Source organism: Diabrotica virgifera, chromosome 10 (genome assembly GCF_917563875.1).
Source record: "Diabrotica virgifera virgifera chromosome 10, PGI_DIABVI_V3a".
Classification (NCBI taxonomy): Eukaryota; Metazoa; Arthropoda; class Insecta; order Coleoptera; family Chrysomelidae; genus Diabrotica; species Diabrotica virgifera.
The window spans coordinates 133,545,095-133,566,335 of NC_065452.1; the positions used below are offsets into that span (position 1 = coordinate 133,545,095).

The 21,241-nt window shown below is 33.1% G+C and overlaps 1 protein-coding gene across 1 annotated transcript in view; it reads left to right on the top strand.

Annotated features, from left to right (window-relative positions):
- LOC114336429 (ras-specific guanine nucleotide-releasing factor 2-like) overlaps positions 1 to 21,241 on the top strand; it is a 155,576-nt gene that overhangs the window by 90,917 nt on the left and 43,418 nt on the right. The window contains exons 9-15 of the mRNA XM_050663572.1: positions 9,122 to 9,348; positions 9,721 to 9,821; positions 14,874 to 14,980; positions 15,039 to 15,306; positions 15,396 to 15,725; positions 17,136 to 17,327; positions 17,387 to 17,859. Coding sequence (XP_050519529.1) covers positions 9,122 to 9,348; positions 9,721 to 9,821; positions 14,874 to 14,980; positions 15,039 to 15,306; positions 15,396 to 15,725; positions 17,136 to 17,327; positions 17,387 to 17,859 — 1,698 coding nt within the window. The remainder of the gene's footprint in view (positions 1 to 9,121; positions 9,349 to 9,720; positions 9,822 to 14,873; positions 14,981 to 15,038; positions 15,307 to 15,395; positions 15,726 to 17,135; positions 17,328 to 17,386; positions 17,860 to 21,241) is intronic.

A 21,241-nucleotide genomic window follows, 5' to 3' on the forward strand; every position in this document is an offset into this window, starting at 1 on the left:
AATAGGTCAGGAGCACTGCATTTTTAACTATGTTAATTCTAGTTCTAATTCTTTATTTTTTCTCTCTAGAGAAAATTTTTACAACTATCACATATTAAAATTGTATATAACACATTCACTTCAGTCTACTTCACAAACAAAATAGCAGGCACAGATTTTTTGGCTGTCTCTCACCAATTATCCCACCTCCCTCAAGAATTTCCATAAACTTGTTAAACTTTACAACATTCTCCGTCTACTCCACTATATCCCGTTAGCATAACTTGAGCAAGATATGATGTTAATGAATACTCATGAAGTAGCCCCTTGTAGCCGAATCATTTAGTGACTTGTAAACGTTGACCTGAAGATGTTCTGCATATTCCTTAACAACACAAAACATTCCAGGAATGTACTACCAAAGTTCTATCAATATTTGAATGTCCTGGACATTTAGGGAACATTCGGTGAACATCTGATTAAATTATTCCTGGAATGTTACCACAAGACATTCTGTGAACATACTACCAATATTCCTATATTTTAAGTTGCCAAATAATAAATACGTGTAACAGATATAACATTACTTATAACAGAAACTTGTGCAAAAACGAAGAGAGGCATTTATAATTATTCTTTTGCGTTCATTTTCAAATTCGCCGCGCATGTATTTGTGCATGACGCTTAGAGAGGGAATCACGTGACTAAAAACGACCAATGTCGACCAACGACCTCACTTCGGCACAGAGACAGTTTCGCCATGTTAATCGCCAACGTCAAGGGGACTTGATAGGGCACGTTAAGAAGAAGGGAGCGTATTTATATGCGATCAATTTTGATGAAATATGCGCATATATATGCGGTAAAAAATTACGAAATATGCGCAAGATATGCACAAAAATTCAAAAAATGCGCATTTCGAGATACCACAAATTTTCTGTTCTATTCTATTTTAAGGGGTTCTTTTATAGGGGCGGGGCGGCAATCTTATTTATTATCTTTCAAATAAAATCATTTTTTTATAGTATATGCAATTTATTCAAAGTTTTTACAAAAACTGCTACCAATAGTTACCTATTGTTACCAATAGTTACCTAAAATAAAACAACAGTATCACTATAAATATATTATTATCTTCGATTATAATTCACTACAATGTGTTTTTCCAAATTCTTTACGAGGAAACATATTCTTTGATTAGATAAAATATTTTTATAACTTGAAAAACTCCTTTCAACATCAATAGAAGTAATTGGGGCGTATTTAAAATAACTTGTTAATTTCCGTTAGAAAATCGTTAAAGTATGGTTAAAGGTGTAAATTCTCTTAACAATAGAGGATTTAAAAGAATCACCAGAATTATAGATACCTACTAAATATAATAAAAATAAATAAAATTCGGATTTCCGGGTAAACCATCCTTCATCACTTTAACATCCTACAATCATTTTATAACGGGTTATTGTGAGCGACAAGGTCTATGCGAAATGTTAAAACCCAACCTGTGATAATCCGGTATTGATACCTATTGTAACACAAACCCCCAGAGAGACATTACAGAGTTGTACTAACCTGTATCCAACATTCAAATAAAATTACCGAAGAAATGTTAAATTTTAAATAATTAGTTTGTTTAAATGATTTTACAAATTGATCTTAACAATGGTTTTTAGCAGTAAACAATCTCGCAATATAGTATTAAAAAAATACTTGAGTTCATCCTTTTTTTTAATTTAGGACTGGCAAAATAACAGCTATTTGTATAACAAGGAAGCAAAGTGCTACTTTTCCTCCCGAGAATGAAGTTTACTTCATTCAAGAATCATTCAAGGGAGGAAAAGTACAACTTTGCTCCCTACAATCAGGTCAGGAAATTAATACTTTCGGTAGAGGTATCTAGGTGGAAAAATATTTTTCAGTTACGAAAATAAGTAGACATTTTGTTTTGTGGGTTCGTCAATGAACACTATTTATCGATATACACAAAATAAAGTAAAACTTATTCCAAATCATCGTCATTAAATATTTTTGTAAAATTTTATCAAAAATATGATGTCTTTGTTTATAACATTTAAAAATAATTAAGAGAAATTCCTGCGGTTGACCTGAATACAAATTTACAAACAATTTTATATTTCCGGTAATTGCTAAGTACTTAGTAAGTGCATTTTCGTAGAATCATTAAATGGGGCGGGATCATTGTCACAATATTTAAATAACGGAATTAGTCATTCTTAAGCAGTATATTTTGTGGTTCTTTCAGCCAGAGTTTGTCGAAAAAAGTGTTGTGATATATTTAATACTTAATAGGTATATTTTCGTAGAATAAATAAATGCGGCGGGATCATTGTCACAATTAAATATTTAAATAACGGAATTAGTCATTCTTAAGCAGTATATTTTGTGATTCTTTGAGCCAGAGTTTGTTGAAAAAAGCGCGTTGTGATATACAATTTAGTATTTATCAAAGAACAATATGTGGCGGCCATGGGAAAGTGATATGCATTTACCTGACGAAAATGAACCTACGGATAATTTAGAAGATGAAGATGAAAGTGCGGGGTCAAGTACTCAGCAAAGGAAGAATTTGTGTGTAGCTGAGCAAAATATGGTGTTAGATGTATTTGACGGACTTTCTAAAAAAATGAACAGATATGAAGCTGTTAAGCAAACAGCGATATTAACCAAAATTTCTTGTGCAACAGTGTATCGTTTAATAAAGACAGGTTCGAAAAGTAGAAAAACAAGAAAGGATTTGGGAAGCTCTAAAAAAATTCAACCTCACCTCTTGGAACCTATTAGTGAGACAATATATAATATGTATGCAGCTAAAATTATGCCTAACCTAAACAATATCATGGCAAAATTAAAAGAAAAACATATGGTTCATGATTGTTCCACAAAGACTCTGGGACGATTTTTGACCAAAAATGGTTTTAAATATAAAACTGTCAATAAGAGACAAACCATAATGGAAAGTAGCCGCCTAATAAAATGGAGGAATGAATATATCGAAAAAATTTTACAATACCGCAGTGAGTGTCGAGAAATTTATTATCTGGACGAGACTTGGTTTGATTCCCACGAAACGATAGATAAAGCCTGGACAAACGGTTTAAGCAAATGCCAAATAGATGTACCCCATTCTAAAGGCAAGCGAATTTGCATATTACATTGCGGAGGACAACATGGATGGGTGAACGATGCGTTATTGTTGAGTTCCAAAAGTATTAAAGACAGTTCTCTAGACTACCACCAAGACATCGAAGGGACGCTTTTTGAATCGTGGTTTGAGAATACATTACTCCCAAATTTAAAAGCAAATAGCGTGATTGTTATGGACAATGCATCATATCACTCCAGATGCATTAAAAAAATTCCAACCAAACAGAGTAGAAAGGATGAAATTCAAGAATTTTTAATAGCCGAAGACCTATATTTTGAGGATCATTACACCAAAGATCAACTAATTCAGGTTCTTCATACAAAAGTCGTAACTAAAGAACATATTGTAGATAAATTAGCCACTAACAATGGACATACGGTTTTAAGATTACCTCCATATTACTGTGTGTTGAATCCCATAGAATTGCTATGGGCTCAGTTAAAAAACCATATCCGGAGGAACAACACATCTCCAAAAGATGCCCAAAGTGTTGTCGAACTAATAAAAACGGAGTTCAAAAATATCAGTGCTCAAAACTGGCAAAATGCTATAGAACATGTAAAGAAGATTGAAAAGGATTACATGAAAAATGTCCCAGCCTTGAAGAAAATTATTATTAATTTGGATGAGAGTGATGAAGAGAACGATAATGACGATGAGTTGGAATAACTTTTAAATCCAACTGGAAGATCCCAAATGAATGTGAATTTTCGAAGTGGCTAGTATATCATTTAATTTATGATAGTAAAAAGACCAATGGGTAACTTTTTGTGGCATCACATGTGACATGTAAGTAAATAAGAACCATTTTTTTCATACCTGTAAGTCTAATTTTAACCTGTTTTACTTTAACTTATGATGGTGTCATGTCCCCCAAAAGCTTTTTCCATGTAACAACGACGACTTTCGTTGCAGAGTTTTTTACTTTTTTACAAAATATATACCTTTTACAAAAAATTTTGTACTTTTATTGTGAACAAATTTTACTTCTTTTATATAGTGATGTCCTAAAATAACGGATAAATTCATTTTCTACCTAAATTATAAGCGCATACGAAAAATCCTCAAATATACACAAGAATACACTTTCTCAATAAAATCATTTAACTACCTTCTTAACCCCCCCAATGGTTAGCTACCCCTTTAAAGAGTTTAAATGAAGGCGTGTGATACGGGGTTTAAGATGGTTTTCAATTCTCTATTCAGAAATGTAATATTTTTATTTCTTACATAAAAAAGTCCTCGACTAAAATAGTTGTCACGATTGACTAGTATATTAGTTATCTGGTTGACAAAAAAGTAACATCGAATCTTTTTAAACATTTAGGTAAATGTCTCAAAAAGTAGCTATTATCCTTATGGGGTTAAGGGGGTATTTGAACGATTTTATTGAGAACGTATATTTTTGTGTGTAAAAATTGACCTGGTTCAGGAGTTTTCATCTACTTTATAATTATGTAGAAATTATATTTATCCGTTACTTTAGGACCTGGCTGTATAATATATTAATATTAAGTGTTCATTGACGAACTTGTTAAAAACCGAAGTACGGTTAATAAAAAAACTTGTAAATCCACCAAAGCAAAATTTTTATTATCGTAACTGAAAAAATATTTTATTTTGACAATCTTAGTTTTGGAAAAAGGGTGAAGGTAAATTTTTCTAAATACTATATATAATACGAGGTAGTTTACTTAAAAAATAATCAGTATATCGATCAATTGGAAAAAACATTTAAGTACACAAATTATATAATAACTCGAAATTCAACACTTTTTCCGATAATTTTATTAGAATGTTGGATACAACTCTGTAAATGTCTCTCGGGGGGTCTGTATTACAACAGTTATCAATAGATACTTATTACCGGATTACCATTAAGCCGGGTTTTAACATTTCTCATAGATCGTGTCCCTCACAATACTATAAGCACTATAAGTACTTTATGTAAAGATCGGGTATTTTCTAAGAAAAAATTAAAGGCAGTGAATGAGCCGTCCTCTTCAGGTAGTTCTCGAATTAATAGATACGACAGCCTGTGCGGGGAAATATTTTGTGTCAAATTAAAAAATTTAAAATTTTTTTTGGACTTAAATGTTTTTTAATAGGCACAAAATATGCATGTTTCTTTAAAAATATGCAAAATTTAGTAAAGTTCTCAAATATGCGAAATATGCATGCATTATGCATTTAGCATAAAATCCGCTCCCTAGTCATTTGTTTCGAGCTTCTGCCATATGTTGTATAATCTGTGTATAATATTAATATACACGGATTATATGACATATGACAGAAGCTTGAAACAAATGACTGTGAATGAAAAGCCCTATACCCATGAACGATCACATCAATCACTTATTTTTATTTGCTATCTTTTTCTATAACAAACGTTTGTTATTTATAGAAAAAGACAGCAAATACAAAATAATTGATTGATGTGATCGTTCATGGGTATAGGGCTTTTCATCGATTATCATTTGTTTCGAGCTTCTGTCAAATATCCTATAATCCATGTATAATATACACGGATTATACAACATATGACAGAAGCTCGAAACAAATGACTCTGAATGAAAAGCCCTATTCTTTCATTTTTCCAACTGTGTATTGTATTATTAATTAGGTTAAGCATATTACCTGTGTGATATAAGATATTGGAACAGCACAGTCTCTCAAACGAACAGTTGAAAGTGAAGTTCTGTCAATATCTTTTTCTAAAAAATGTTTTGAACATACTCCTCTATTAACAAATCTGATCTATACTTCATGCCTTCTTCGCAGGATCTTCTGGAAAGCTAAAAATACAAAATATATGCATTACTAAGCATTATTAACAAATTTTAGTTTTAAATAAAAAATATGATTAATGAACTCACAAAATATTATAAAACAGCTTAGAAATTGTTTATTAGTATAGTCGGTTCCCTAAACACAACTGGCTAGTGATTTTAGTAGGTAATTTTTTGTTTTTGGCCAATTTTGCCAAAATTACTAACTATTTAGTAATTATTAAATATTTAGTTATTATTTTTTTTTTGACAATTTTACCAAATTGGCAAAATTATTTACTAAAATCACTAGCCAGTTGTGTCTGAGACTTAGTGGTACTGAGACTGAGTTTAGCGAACCGACTATAATATTCTGTGTATTCATTTATTGGTACTACTATAGTGTGTGGTCTACCATCCTGTTTATAAAGGCATACATTAGCAAAAACGGAAGAAGAAGAATTATTTTAATTTTACAAATAATCCTTTTGTTATTAGCTTTATTTACTATTTTAGCTAGGAATAAGCGAAGTTTGTGGCTTATTCGCAATTATTAAAATAATAAATGGATATGACCAATTATTAACTTATAAAATAATAATTTTTCTAATTTAGGCATTTTATTTTCTGAAATACAGGGCATGCCTTTGTTTACATATTTGCATACTAACCTTTGAAACGTTATTCATGCAGATTCTTTATCTACATTGCTTCTGCTACTCCAACTGTGTTGAGAACAGGACACCATTGTATGCACTATGTTAATAATACTATTAAAGTTATTATAAAAGTATCCGAATTAAAAAAATATTAAATTGAAGAGTCTCAGATGCAGAATCCACCAATAAAAATTAAAATGGTAAATAGTATTTTAAACCTGAGACTTTTCGCGTTGAAAGTTCTTACTGGTACATCCTTAATCTGCGACTTTTTCAATTAATAAGACAGCAGACGACGAATATAGAAAACGAAAGGGAAACGATCACATTCCGCCTTCATTCGTCTAGGAAAAGGACAGCAGAGGAACTTTCAGTACTCAAACCGAGTAAAGGAAATAAAATAATAAATGATGGTTTTGCTTGTTTTCGATTCAGAGGGTTGCACACCCGCTAGACAGGCTGTTTCTACCATTTCAGGTGTGCACGCTAACAAAAGCTACTGAAGACGCGTGAAATGGTAGAAACAGCCTGTCTAGCGGGTGTGCAACCCTCTGAATCGAAAACAAGCAAAACCATCATTTATTAAAAAAAATATTCTTAAAAAGCACAAATAAAAACAAACAACGATCACGCACGGCAAGGTGGCCAAGATGGCCGAAGTGCCGAAGTGAGGTCGTTGGTCGACATTGGTCGTTTTTAGTCACGTGATTCCCTCTCTAAGCATCATGCACAAATACATGCGCGGCGAATTTGAAAATGAACGCAAAAGAATAATTATAAATGCCTCTCTTCGTTTTTGCACAAGTTTCTGTTATAAGTAATGTTATATCTGTTACACGTATTTATTATTTGGCAACTTAAAATATAGGAATATTGGTAGTATGTTCACAGAATGTCTTGTGGTAACATTCCAGGAATAATTTAATCAGATGTTCACCGAATGTTCCCTAAATGTCCAGGACATTCAAATATTGATAGAACTTTGGTAGTACATTCCTGGAATGTTTTGTGTTGTTAAGGAATATGCAGAACATCTTCAGGTCAACGTTTACAAGTCACTAAATGATTCGGCTACAAGGGGCTACTTCATGAGTATTCATTAACATCATATCTTGCTCAAGTTATGCTAACGGGATATAGTGGAGTAGACGGAGAATGTTGTAAAGTTTAACAAGTTTATGGAAATTCTTGAGGGAGGTGGGATAATTGGTGAGAGACAGACAAAAAATCTGTGCCTGCTATTTTGTTTGTGAAGTAGACTGAAGTGAATGTGTTATATACAATTTTAATATGTGATAGTTGTAAAAATTTTCTCTAGAGAGAAAAAATAAAGAATTAGAACTAGAATTAACATAGTTAAAAATGCAGTGCTCCTGACCTATTTCAGCTCAAAAATTATTTGTTTGTTCTCGTCTTTGTGTCCATTGCAATTTGTTTACAATGTGTATTTTACTTACTTATTTATTGACGAATTTTAACCCAAAGTAGGTACTCCAATTTTATTATTTCCTTTCTTTTATCTGATTCAACAGTTTACTAACATTTCTTTACTACTTAAACCATTAAAACATAGTCTCAATTTACAGTCAATTAACTTTTAACTTAATATTAATTTTCAAGTTTTAACGTTCTTTTCTGTTTCTCCCTTTTATTTTATTTATATCTCATTTCATGTACCTACATTGTTGTCTAACAATTCACATTTTATTATTATTTTAGTACATGACTGCTAATACAATCATTTAGCTACAATTTTTAAGCTTTCCGACTATTTCATTCATCATCCCTTTTGCGACCACTACTCTCCTCATCAGAACATCAAGGAGTATTGCACAAATTGGGTAACAATTGCACATCCAGAGCTAACATCAATATTAGATGTCAACCCGTTTTGATCCAAACGTTGTCAGCCTTACACCAACGCATACATAAATAAATAGAAATCTTTTAATAAATATTAATAAAAATCTTTAAAACCATCACATATTAAAATTGTATATAACACATTCACTTCAGTCTTCTTCACAAACAAAATAGCAGGCACATATTTTTTGGTTGCCTATTACCAATTATCCCACCTCCCCCAAGAATTTCCATAAACTTGTTAACCTTTACAACATTCTCCGTCTACTCCACCATATCCCGTTAGCATAACTTGAGCAAGATATCATGTTAATGAATACTCATGAAGTAGCCCCTTGTAGCCGAATCATTTAGTGACTTGTAACCGTTGACCTGAAGATGCTCTGCATATTATAGAGAGCGAAACCGGTCGTCGGAAGTTACAATAAATGATTGAGAGTACATCTGTTTTATACTTCATTTAAAATGAACTCTCACATGCAACCCATTCAACGTTTCTAATTATTTTCAGATCTTGGTTGTTATGTTAATCCCTGTTTTTTAATATTTGCATTATCTTGGCGTGCTGTACTCAATCAAACGCTTTCTCATAATCAACCAGACATGCGTATACGTTGCAATTGACGTCTCTGCATCTCTGGAATAAGAATTGTATTGAGATTAACTGACTTGACAATATATTATAGGTATCAGAAACTGAAAATCTTCGCAAAAACTTAGCCATTGAAAGAATGATAGTAGAAGGTTGCGACATACTGCTGGATGTCAACCAGGTGTTTGTACGGCAAGGATCGCTTATTCAGCTTCCAAGTGAAAAGACAAAAACCCCAAAAAGTAAACTTCCTTTTAAAATTGACAAAGAAGTTGTGAGGCAGTGTTTTTTGTTTTCAAATCATCTTATTATAGCTACTAGGTAAGTGTACACAGACTGTTTAATGTTTGATTAGGTATAGCCCACCGAAGGAAACGGTAAAATCGGCAACATTGCTTATGAGAATGAGTTGCATTTCCACTGTAATGGAATTCCTACAACATGTAGAACGATGAACGACGAAGTGAATCGGCGCGAATCAGGTACATTTATTAGGTGTGCAGCGGGGAAGCAGTGTTGCCATTATAGGGCGTATAGGTATACATAGAAGTATTTTTTATAAAAACAGAATATTCATTAGTAGGTAATTGTAGATTCTAAGTTCACTAAGAATTCATAATTTGAATGTGATTTTAGTTTTTAATTGATTTATTTTTTATATCAATAATTGAACTTCTTCTTTCCATATTTTAGGACGTTAAGTGGAAAACTTCATTTAGTTCCTGGCGTTGGAAGAATTACGCTTGCTGATGCTCGTTTGATAGAAGATCCGTCAGAAAATCCTGAAGAGGATGGTAAGCAATACTTTTGATATATGACAGTAATCATTAAATAACTTTTTATGATCTTATTTATTTATTTTATATTTTTGTGGTTGTTCAGTGATTCCCAAAGCAATCATCATCAATCCTTACGCGTCTACTGCTGGGCATAGGTCTCCCTTAGCTCTTTCCACCTGTCTCTGTTTTGTGCGGATTGCATCCAGTTACCGATAACATGCTTCAGATCGTCGGTCCATCTGGTTAGTGGGCCGTTTTGTCCATCGGTTGTCTGACAATCTGGCGACGTGTCCTACTCAATTCCACTTTAGCGACGCCATTTTTTGACAGCGTCTGTTGTTTTTTTTTCTACGACTTATTTCTTCGTTTGAGATTCGGTCTCTCAGGGAGACACCCAACATCTGGCGCTCTATAGCCCTCTTAGTTAGGCGAATCTTGTTCACTACTTTTTTGTGGGTGTTAATATTTCCGCTCCATAAATGAGGCAACACACGTTGGATGGTCACGAATTTTCCTTTTCAGGCATATGGTTAAGTCCGATTTAAACACATAGTTCAGTTTACCAAACGCTGCCCAGGCTAATTCTATGCGACGTGGGAGCTCGCACGTCTAGTTATATCTTCCCAACCGAATTTCATTTCTCAAGTACTTATAAGATGCAATCTGCTCAATATCCATTCCATCAACAACAATATTACGAAAATAAAATAAAAATTCCATTTTTATTCAGTTGCAATGCGAAGGCAAAACAATCTTATTTTTCAATTAGAATACGGAGCGCAGTCCAGCCCTCTGAATCGACGATTTTCGACTCTTGTTGGAGTCTCATCGGAGAGAACGTAGGCCTGCTACTCCATACTCCAATTGACCAACACCGAGAGTTTATCCCCCACACCGCAACTGACGTGAATGGACTAGGTGACTAGCGTCACCTAATCCTAATAGCAATATTAATAATATTAAAAAAAATCTTTTAGTAATATTTTAATATTTTTAAATATTATTAATATTGCTATTAGGATTGAAAACTACTTCATCTTTCAATTGCTAGATGACGCTAGTCACCTAGTCCATTCACGTCAGTTGCGGTGTGGAGGATAAACTCTCGGTGTTGGTCAGTTGGAGTATGGAGTAGCAGGCCTACGTTCTCTCCGATGAGACTCCAACAAGAGTCGAAAATCATCGATTCAGAGGGCTGGACTGCGCTCCGTATTCTAATTGAAAAATAAGATTGTTTTGCCTTCGCATTGCAACTGAATAAAAATGGAATTTTTATTTTATTTTTATATTGGTCGTTACTTCTTCGACTAACTAGGTCCATTTTCTGTTGGAATTTACCAGCTGAACAGACGGGGTCGTGAATTGTAAGTTTTTGAATTCCCTCTTGTCTTCTTCGCTTCAGCATCCATCGGGATTGCAAATTTTAGAAGCCATGAAGGTGTTACCAAGGAAATGGACCAATAAGTTTTCAATTTAATAATCTTTTAGTAATATTTTAATATTTTTAAATATTATTAATATTGCTATTAGGATTGAAAACTACTTCATCTAACAATATTACGATTTAGTACCAGATTAGTCATTATTTGCTTCTTGTTGATGTTCGGTGTTGGTGATCTGTAGTCCGACCTCTAAGTAAGCATGATATAATAGGGATGTTCACAAAAAATTAAAAAGTCATTTCAAACATGTAAAACGATTAAGAAACACCCTAGGAATAATTGTCAAAAAATTTCAACAAAATTGAAAAAGCCTTTCTATAAAAATTCTTTATTAGAAATCTAGCATTATTTTAAATTTCAAGAACGCTTCTCTATTGACCTGACGTCACTAGTTGCATACCCCAAGCGCGCGCCATTCTCATAGTGTTACTGTTTACCTGTTTGACGTTTCAGGTCATTTTATTTTGTTCTCTTCTTGTTTTATCTTTATCAGGGTTAAAGTGGAGTTTTATAGTGAATTTGTTTAGTTGGGTGGGTTGTGATTGCGCGCAGCGGTCAAATACCTCCTGGGGTACTCTACACTCTAATACCCGAAAGTTAGGTTTGGACCGAAGGGTTAGGAAGTGGATAGACTCTTTGTAAGGACATATTTTGGGTTTCACAAAAATAAACAAATAAAATGGAAGAAGGTTTTCAGAAAGCCGATTCGTATAAACTACCGACTGTAGTGTAGATGTAACAATGGTGTATGATTTATTGGCATCTTGTAAAAAAATAAATCTACCACAGAGTGTATATTCCATATAATTTTTCATGTCTTCTTTAAGCCAAAAAAATAAATGCTTAATACTCCACAAAAAAAAATAAAGAAAGTTGTATGCATGCATTGTACGCATGCATATTGTATACATACATTGGCTGGTTATTACTTTACCTTGGTTAGGTGTATTAAAAATATTTTTATTCTTCTTCATGTGCCTTGTCCGTTGTGGACGTTGGCTATCATCATGGCAATTTTAATTTCATTTGAGGCGTTTCTGAATAACTCGATCGATTTTTGTCCAAATCATTGGCGTAAGTTTTTAAGTCATGAGTGTCTTTTCTTCTGGGTCCGCGTTTGCTCTCTATTTTACCTTGCGTTATCAGTTGTAGTATACGATATTTATCATGCCTCATGATATGACCGAAATATTTAAGATTTCGTTTCTTAATTGTAAAAGAGATTTCTTTTTGTTTTCCCATTCGACGCAATACCTGTACGTTGGTGTGGATCGCCCAGGATATTTTGAGGATACGTGGGTACACCCACATCTCGAATGCCTATAGCTTTTTCATTAATGTTTCCATTATTGTCCAGGCCTCTGCGTCATATAGCAAGACCGGAAATAATAACATTTTAGCAGCCGCATTTTTAGTGGGAGAGATATTATGTCGCAATGGGTGAAAATATTTCTCATGCATGTTGTAAAATGTTGCTATGTCCTTTTCAACTCTAGATCTTATTTCGGTTGTTTCGTATTTCGAGTTGACAACTGTTCCAAGGTAAAAAATATTTTTGAACTTGGGTATTATACATTTTCATTTCAACCAATCTTTTCACTAAATTATTAATGATTTTAATATAATATAAAGTCATACCTACATCCACATGTAGTTATTTCAAGGTTTACTTTTACTGTATGTATTATTAGAATCCCGTTTTTAGGAATATCCCAGTTTAAGGAATACAAATTTGAGGTCCCGAAACTTTTTCATTTACTCTTTAAGGGGGTAGGTGCAAAATCTTGGTCCAATGCTATTTAAATTCATTCATTTTTTTTGAATCCTGAGAAAACTAATAAGTATTTTTGAAAAATGTAAATGCAGAAAGAACACTTACATTATTACCAAGGGCCGAAAGTCTCTGGAAAACTTCTATAATGTTTATTTTATTAAGTTAGTTCTTTAAGTTAGTTATTTTAAGTTCTAGCTGCAACAAACCATTTCTTTTTCTGTTTTAAATTGGCTGGAACGGTAATAAAAATCTTGTCAGAACTGTTTTTTGATGTATTTACACACCCAGGAACAAAACACCACTTATTTGGCTTTATTTTTAATAATTAAATACGTAAAAAACTGCGCACATTCAAATACACTGTGTAAATAAGTATACAAAACTAGTCGTCGATCAAAGACGTTACGACTGCTGACGTCACAGACCGTAGCCTCGCTGCAGGGTACCGTTTTTCTAGCCTCCAAGAAAATCAACATTATGAACTCATTTATCTTAAAAAATATACATTTTTAAACAGTTTTATGATTGTTACGTTTTTATATACCTTGTAATCTATTGAATTTAACTATATTTAAAAATTAGTGAACATCCCTATTTGTTGAACATTATTGTTACATTATCCATACGATCGGCTATAAGGACGATGTCATCTGCGAATCTCAAAGGACTGAGCTTCTATCCATTTATGTTGATAATATATTCGTTCAGATCTGCTTTCTTAAAAGTGTGTTCTAAAAGGGTTCTGAATAGATTTGGCGAGATAGTGTCTCCTTGCCGTACTCCTCGCTGTATACAGAATTTATTTGTTTGTTGTTCAGATAGTCTTAGGCTAGCCGTTGCCTTTTGGTAGATATATATGACTATGTTAGTGTAGCGATGGTCTATTCGGCATTCTGTCAATGCTTTTAACATTTTCTGCTGGCGCATGGTATCGAATGCTTTCTCGTAGCCAACGAATATCAAGTGCAAATGGTTTGTTTTATTCTGCAGACTTCTATATCAGGTTTTTTATTACCAGTAAGTGGTCGTTAGTGCTATATCCGAATCGAAATCCAGCTTGTTGCCTAGCTTGATAGAAGTCTAACTTAGCCTCCAGTATTTCTGTAATTTTTGTTAAAAGTTTATATATGTGTGATAACAAACTAATAGGACGGTAGTTTTTTAGATCTGTTATGTCACCTTTCTTGTATAATAAAACAATGACTGCATTGTTCCATTGAGAAGGGATTTTTCCTTGGTAAATACATTCGGTGAAAAGTTTGGCCAAAGCCTGATTAAATTTTATTTCCACCTTGTTTGATTGCCTCGATGCCTAAAGGGGTCTCCGATCTAAAAAAGGTTGGAAAACACTGATATATGTTATATGTAGAAGGATCGTCAATTTGGGCATTTTTAAGTATAAATGACCTATAGTCCGTCCTACCTTGACTTTACAGTATAAGGAACATAGGAAATACAGTCCTTATGAGAGTTTTTAGCACGGTGATGGCGATTTTATCAAAAATAATTTGTAATCGAAGATTAGAGAGATTAAATTAAAACTGTTTTAGAAATTCAATCTACAATTTTAGGATTCATATGCGTAATGCCTTTAGTATATCAAATAAGCTTAAACGCATATGAATCCTAAGATTGTATATTGCCTATCTAAAATAGTTTTAATTTGATCTGTCTAATGTTCGATTACAAATTCTTTTTGATAAAATCGACAACACCGCGCTTAAAACTCTCATAAAGACTGCATTCCCTATGTTCCCTATACTGCACAGTCGAGGTGGGACGGACTATAGTATTAATATTGAAATTATTTTTGCTAGAATTATTGTTTGAACATAAATTTCTGATGTCTAGCATCTAGCCAATCGACTACAAGTGAAGCTTCAACCAGCACAAGTGCATATCACAACAGAGATTTTAAGATCGTCATAGAAACAAAGAGTCTGACGCAATCCAGTCAGGCAAGTCAATTATTTCCTAAAAACCTGTCTTATTCCTAAAAATATATTTTTTCTACAGGTTTGCGTCCATTTATTAGCATCAACAATGCAAGAGAAGACTGCCTGGATATCTGATATAACCCAGTGTCTGGACAACGTACAGTTCAGCGATATTATGGGACCAACAATGCCAGACAGTAGTTCCATAAGCCTTCCACAGTCTCTTAAAGATGATCCCAAATTGTTTAAGAATGAAGCTGATATTAGGTTCAGTCGTACTTTGAATTCATGTAAGGTACCACAAATTCGGTATGCCACACCTGAACGGTTGCTACAAAGACTGACAGGTAACTAAAGATATTAAATCGTCAGTTAAATACATATTTTGTGTCAGGGAAGACAAAGGACTTTATTACTTTCTATATTTTTGTTCCAGACTTGAGATTCCTCTCCATCGACTTCCTTAACACTTTTCTGCTAACTTATAGAGTATTCACTGACGGCGTAACAGTCCTGGAAGCCCTAAAAAAGGTTTTCTATAGTATTGAAGACTGCCTTGAAGTATCTTTAGATGGACTACAAACTGAGAGAAATGAGAGTACCTTGCAAACCTTTGAGGATGGAAGAAGACGGAGTAGTTTTTCACCACGAAGAACCAGTGGTGCCAGTTCTGTGTCTGGATATGGGTCTGAAATGAGCGATAGGGACAGATCTCACAGCTATGACTCCCAAGGCCATAAAGTTTGGAAGGCAACATTGCAAATGTGTAAGTAGAGATTTAATTCTTCATCTCATTAATAAACATGTTAAATTATGTAAATAAAAGTTGTAAACTAGGCATTTGTTAATTTGGTTTGAACAATTTAAAAAGAAAAGAAAATTATATTAAAAAAAAAAGAACATATAATAAAATAATAATAACAAAAAAAAATAAATAGATAAATAAAAAAAATAGAAACAAAAAAAAGAAAAGAAAAATAAAAAAAACAAGTAAAAAAAATAACAAAAAAAATAGAAGTAAAAAAAGTGATTACCAGAAATTAAAATATATAATAAAAAAAATATAATATAATATGTTGTATCAAAAAAATAATATTATAGTACTTCTTCTTCTTTAAGTTTCATCTTCTATCGAAGGTTGGAAATCATCATGACAATGCGGACCCTGTTGACTGCCGCTCTAAATAGCTCTGCACTACTGCATTCGAACCATTCCCGTAAGTTCTTAAGCCAGGATGTTCTTCGTCTTCCCACATTTCGCTTTCCTCGGATTTTGCCTTGCATAATAAGTTGTAATAATGAGTATTTTTGCCCTCTAATCACATGTCCCAAGTGCTCAAGTTTTCTTTTTTTGACAGTTAGTATTATTTCCGGTTGATTTCCTATCCTTCTAGTTACTTCCACGTTCGACATTCTTTGAATCCATGATATTCGTAGGATTCTTCTGTAACACCAAAATTCAAAGGCGGCCAACTTATTCAAATGGACTTGTTTCAACGTCCACGCTTCCAATCCATAAAGAAGAGTAGAGAACACGTAACATCGAAGCATCCTTAGGCGTAGTTCTAACCTTATATCCCGACAACAAAGAAACTTTTTAAGTTTAATGAATGATACACGTGCTATTTCAGTACGTGTCTTAATTTCTTTGGTTTGGTCTACATTTGATGTTATCCATGTTTTTAAGTATTTGTAGTTATCCACACTCTCAATCACAGTATATTCAATAGTTAATTGGACATTTAGTTTTCTTTAAATTCATCTTCAGTCCGTACTCATGACAGCGTTATTATTACTGTATCGTCTGAAAAACGTAAGTTGTTCAAAACTTCTCCATTGATAGATATACCTTCTATTGAATCTGAGAGCGCTTCTTGAAATACCGCTTCACTGTAGACATTGAAAAGTAGTGGAGACAGCACGCAACCCTGACGGGCTCCTCTCTGTAGTACTTACGTTTTGAAATAAGAAATTTATGACTATGAATCTGAAATCAATCACAAACAAATCAGGCCAATTGGCTTTGCCAAAGCCATTTTTCAAGCAAAAAAAAGTAGAGATTTAATATTCTAGATCTGGGTAATACGGATTTCTAAAACATAGCATTTTATATAGTTAGCTCATTAAAAACATGTAAGTTTTGTTTTCATTTTCTAAATAAATAAATTTATTTTAGACAGAGAAGAGGGACAAGAAGCGGAGAGTCCCAAACTGCTCAAAACCAGTCCCACTAAAACTGGAGACAATTTGTTATGTCCTGGTAATAAATCTATCTTTATAAAAGTCGAATCAGCGAAAGTTGAAGAGAAAAACAATTTTTTAACAATTTCCAAAGTAGCGGCCTCCAGCAGCAGTGATACCTTAACTGGTAACAAAATATTTCTTTAAACATTTGTCAAAATTTTATTTTCTTACTTTTGTTTTTAGATGTAACCGTCCTTAACGCGCCATATTCCCCCAGCAATCTGAGCTCAATAACTTTAGTCGCTTTATCACCATCAGATAGCAGCCGCCAAGACATTATCCCTTCCCCAGCTATATCTCCACCAAAAGACTCATCTGAAAAGACTGCACAAAAAGCATATCCAAGCAAGACAACCACTTCTACCAAAACCATAACCACCACAAGTGTGAAAGTTTCAGTGGTTAAGTCCCCTACTAAGTCTGCCATTCAAACACTTTTGTCTCCTACCAAAGACCAAAAAAGAACCGAGCAACCAAAAAAACCTTCAGTTAAAATGAAGCAGGAATCAAGTGACAAGGCTAAGGTAATACAAAGAGGGGTTTCAGTGGAATCAGAGGATCAATCAGATGAGCATCATTTTAATAGTCACAGCCAACATGCCTCATGTAGTTCTTCAAGATCAGCGAGTATTTCTACTTCAACAGGAGTTATGCAGGTAGTAATGTTACTATAATATGTAATATACAGTATGCGGCCAAATAAACAGTACTGAAATGAATATAGAAATGTTTATGATTATTATGTTTATGAACATTATGATAAACGTTTATAAACATTATTCACGACGACGCACAGATGTTAAAGATGCCCTCTCGTCAATCGCGGATCTACGGCGAGGGAAAATGAGGATATTTCCTCCACTAACAAGGTCCGAAATTAAAGAAAAAAAATGGTCAAACATAAAAATATATTAGCTGACATAAAACCTAAACCACAGAGACAAATTCAACCCAATAAACACGCCAGTTAGGAAAATTAAGGGAACTTAATGCCTATTAGTTATTATTTATGTCTTTTATGTAATCTGAGTTTATCTTTTTTATATTGGAAAAGACTGTAAGACTCGTACACACTTCTAAGTAGGTCAAAACGGCAAACAAGTGTGTGTTCTCAAAAAAATTTGATAGTGTGTAAAAAATGTTTTATTTTCAGCTAAGTACTTTCAACACATTACGTGTCATCATCCTCCTCCTCCTCAGTCGTTTCCTCATTGCTGAGTGTCGTGATTCCCTATAATACGAGCAACTATCTCTTTCCATCGGCTTCTGTCCTGAGCTTCCCTCATGGATTCAGATAATGTTTTTCCACTGGCTTTCTGTACTTGATCCGTCCATCGAGTAGGTGAGCGACCTTTACTTCTGCGCCCTTCAACGTTTCCCGAAATTATAAGTCTCTCAAGATTATCATCACTTCTTCTTGCAATATGACCGAAAATTTTTAAGACGGTGGAGAGGCAAATAGAGAAAAGTTGAGTCTGAATATTAAGCTCTCGGAGGATTGAGTGATTTGTTCTGTGTTCCGTCCATGAGATCCGAAGAATTCTTCTCCAGCACCACATTTCAAAGGCGTCAATCATTTTTCTGTCGTCCGATTTCATTGTCCATGTTTCGGATCCGTAATTAAATATGGGAAAAATTAAGGCACGTACTAATCTTATTTTGGTGTTCTTCGACAAGGAGCGATCTTTCCAGATTTTCGATAATCGACTCATAGCGGTTTTGGCCATGCCTATTCTCCTACGTATTTCTGTTTCACAAGACCCGGTATTACTGATGTAGGATCCTAGATAATTGAACTCGTTAACCACTTCAAACTGGTCCAAGGCTTCTCTTGTCTGAAGTGAATTTGAATAATCTACTATCATAATTTTTGTTTTTTGTTTATTGATCTTGAGACCACATCTATTGCTTTCGGCTTCCACTAGCTGCAGCAGGCTGGACATTTCTTCTTCGGATGCAGTTATTAATGTTGTGTCATCATCAGAGCTTCCTAAAAGGACATTTAAGATAAGATTTTTTTTTTATAAAAAAAGATTGAAAAATTTACGTCCTCTTATAAAACCTTCGTAGAAGAGCAATTGCTAAACAACACAATAAAAAACATGGATACTGGGCAAAAGCCACAGATATCGGGTATAACAACCCCTTAAAATGAATAAATTCACATCTAAATTCTTTTTTATTTTAAAAAGAAAACATGGCTGAGTCAAACCATTTTGTGCCCACGTGAACAGCTGAGGAAGACTGTCATTCATTAAAATGATAAAGAAGGAACCACAATCTTATGCGATCTCTATATTCGTAAATAATAAGTAAAATTAATTAAAAATTTAAATGACTAAAAAGCCTTGTATAGGTTAAATGAATTTTAAGTTAATATACTAAATTTTAAAGTTAAATTTTCAAAAAATTACTATTATTAATATTGAAGTGAAATGTTAACGTGTATATAAGTTACCAAAATTCTTCTAAAAACAAAACTGTTATAGTTTGACCAAGTGTGGAGGAAGTTAGATGAAATCAAACCTAGGAGAAATCTCATTTGACAAGTTCAGAGTTCGAAAGCTGTTATTTTATAAATTAACAATCTTATTAATTAATTCAGACAAATCTCAAATATTTTACTTGTTTACAAATAATATGTAATCAATGAAAGAAAACTCAAAAATACCTAAAAGTAATGTTCAAAAAACTTTTATAAATTGTTGGATATACTGTATACTAAACAAAAATTATTAAAGAAATTTCTTAAAAATAGGATCAAATTTACAATTTAATTGAATCTGGGTGTAAACACAGTTTTGAGGGTTTCTTTTCATTTCTCTACTTATTTCTAGATCTTCTAGTAGATTCATTTTGGTATAGTTATTATTAAGTATGCTATGTAGGATCCTACTATCTCTTTGTGGACTAAAGCTATGTTTCGATGCATGCAAATGATGACCAAAGCTAGATTGATCGATCTTTGACAGATGTTCTTTGATACGAGTATCCAAAGGTCGCATCGTTCTATCCACGTAGGTCACAGAGCAGTCACCATATGACAATTTATAAATGCAACTCTTTGAAGTTTTTTTAATTTTGTCTTTAGTATGAGAAAAAATAGACTTGATGTTATCTTTACATTTAAATGAAAGTTTTAAGTTAGGAATGTTATTTAAGATTTTTGCTATATTGTCTGAAGGATAACCTATGTATGATATATATCTATACATAACTGCCGAATTGGAATTGTCCGGGGCCGCATTATAAGCTAGAGATCTGTTCCTTTTATTCCTTAATTTGTTGAGAATGTTATCAACCAAAGTAGGGGAGTAACCGTTATTATGTGCAAGTTGTTTAATAATATCTAATTCAGAAGTAAAATTTGTGTCTGATAATGGTAAGCTAAGTAAACGATGGATATAGCAATAAAAAGAAGACATCTTCTGTTGAAAAGGATGATTCGAAGATCTAGTATGGTCAGTCTGAGTTGGTTTTCTAAAGACTGAAAAAGTTAATTTGTTCTCTATTCTAGTAAATGTTAGGTCTAGAAAATTAATAGAATTGTTAGACTCTGTTTCTAAAGTGAATGTTATGGCTGGATGTAAATTATTGAGTGAAACTAGAATATTTTCTGCATCTGAGGAATTTCCATCTATAATAGCTAACACATCATCCACATATCTAAACCAATACAAGAATTTTTGTAAAAGATTGTGATTTGAAGAATTATTATCAAAGATATTAATCTCAAGGTTAAAAGAAAAGAAATCTTGTGATAAACAAAATTTAAGTAAACCCAATATGTGGGAAATTGTATCTCTATTAATGTTATTGTTAATAAGTAAATTCTCCACTATAGGAGTGGTTTCATCTCTTGGTACGTTCGTAAACAAGTTACTAACATCGAATGAAACTAAAAAAAAATCTCTGGGTAAATTTAAAACTGACAATTTATTAACTAGATCAGTAGAATTTTTAACAGAATAGTTAGGTTGTAAAGATATTGAAGATTGTAAAATGGTATTAATGAATTTAGACAGTGTAGCAACTGGA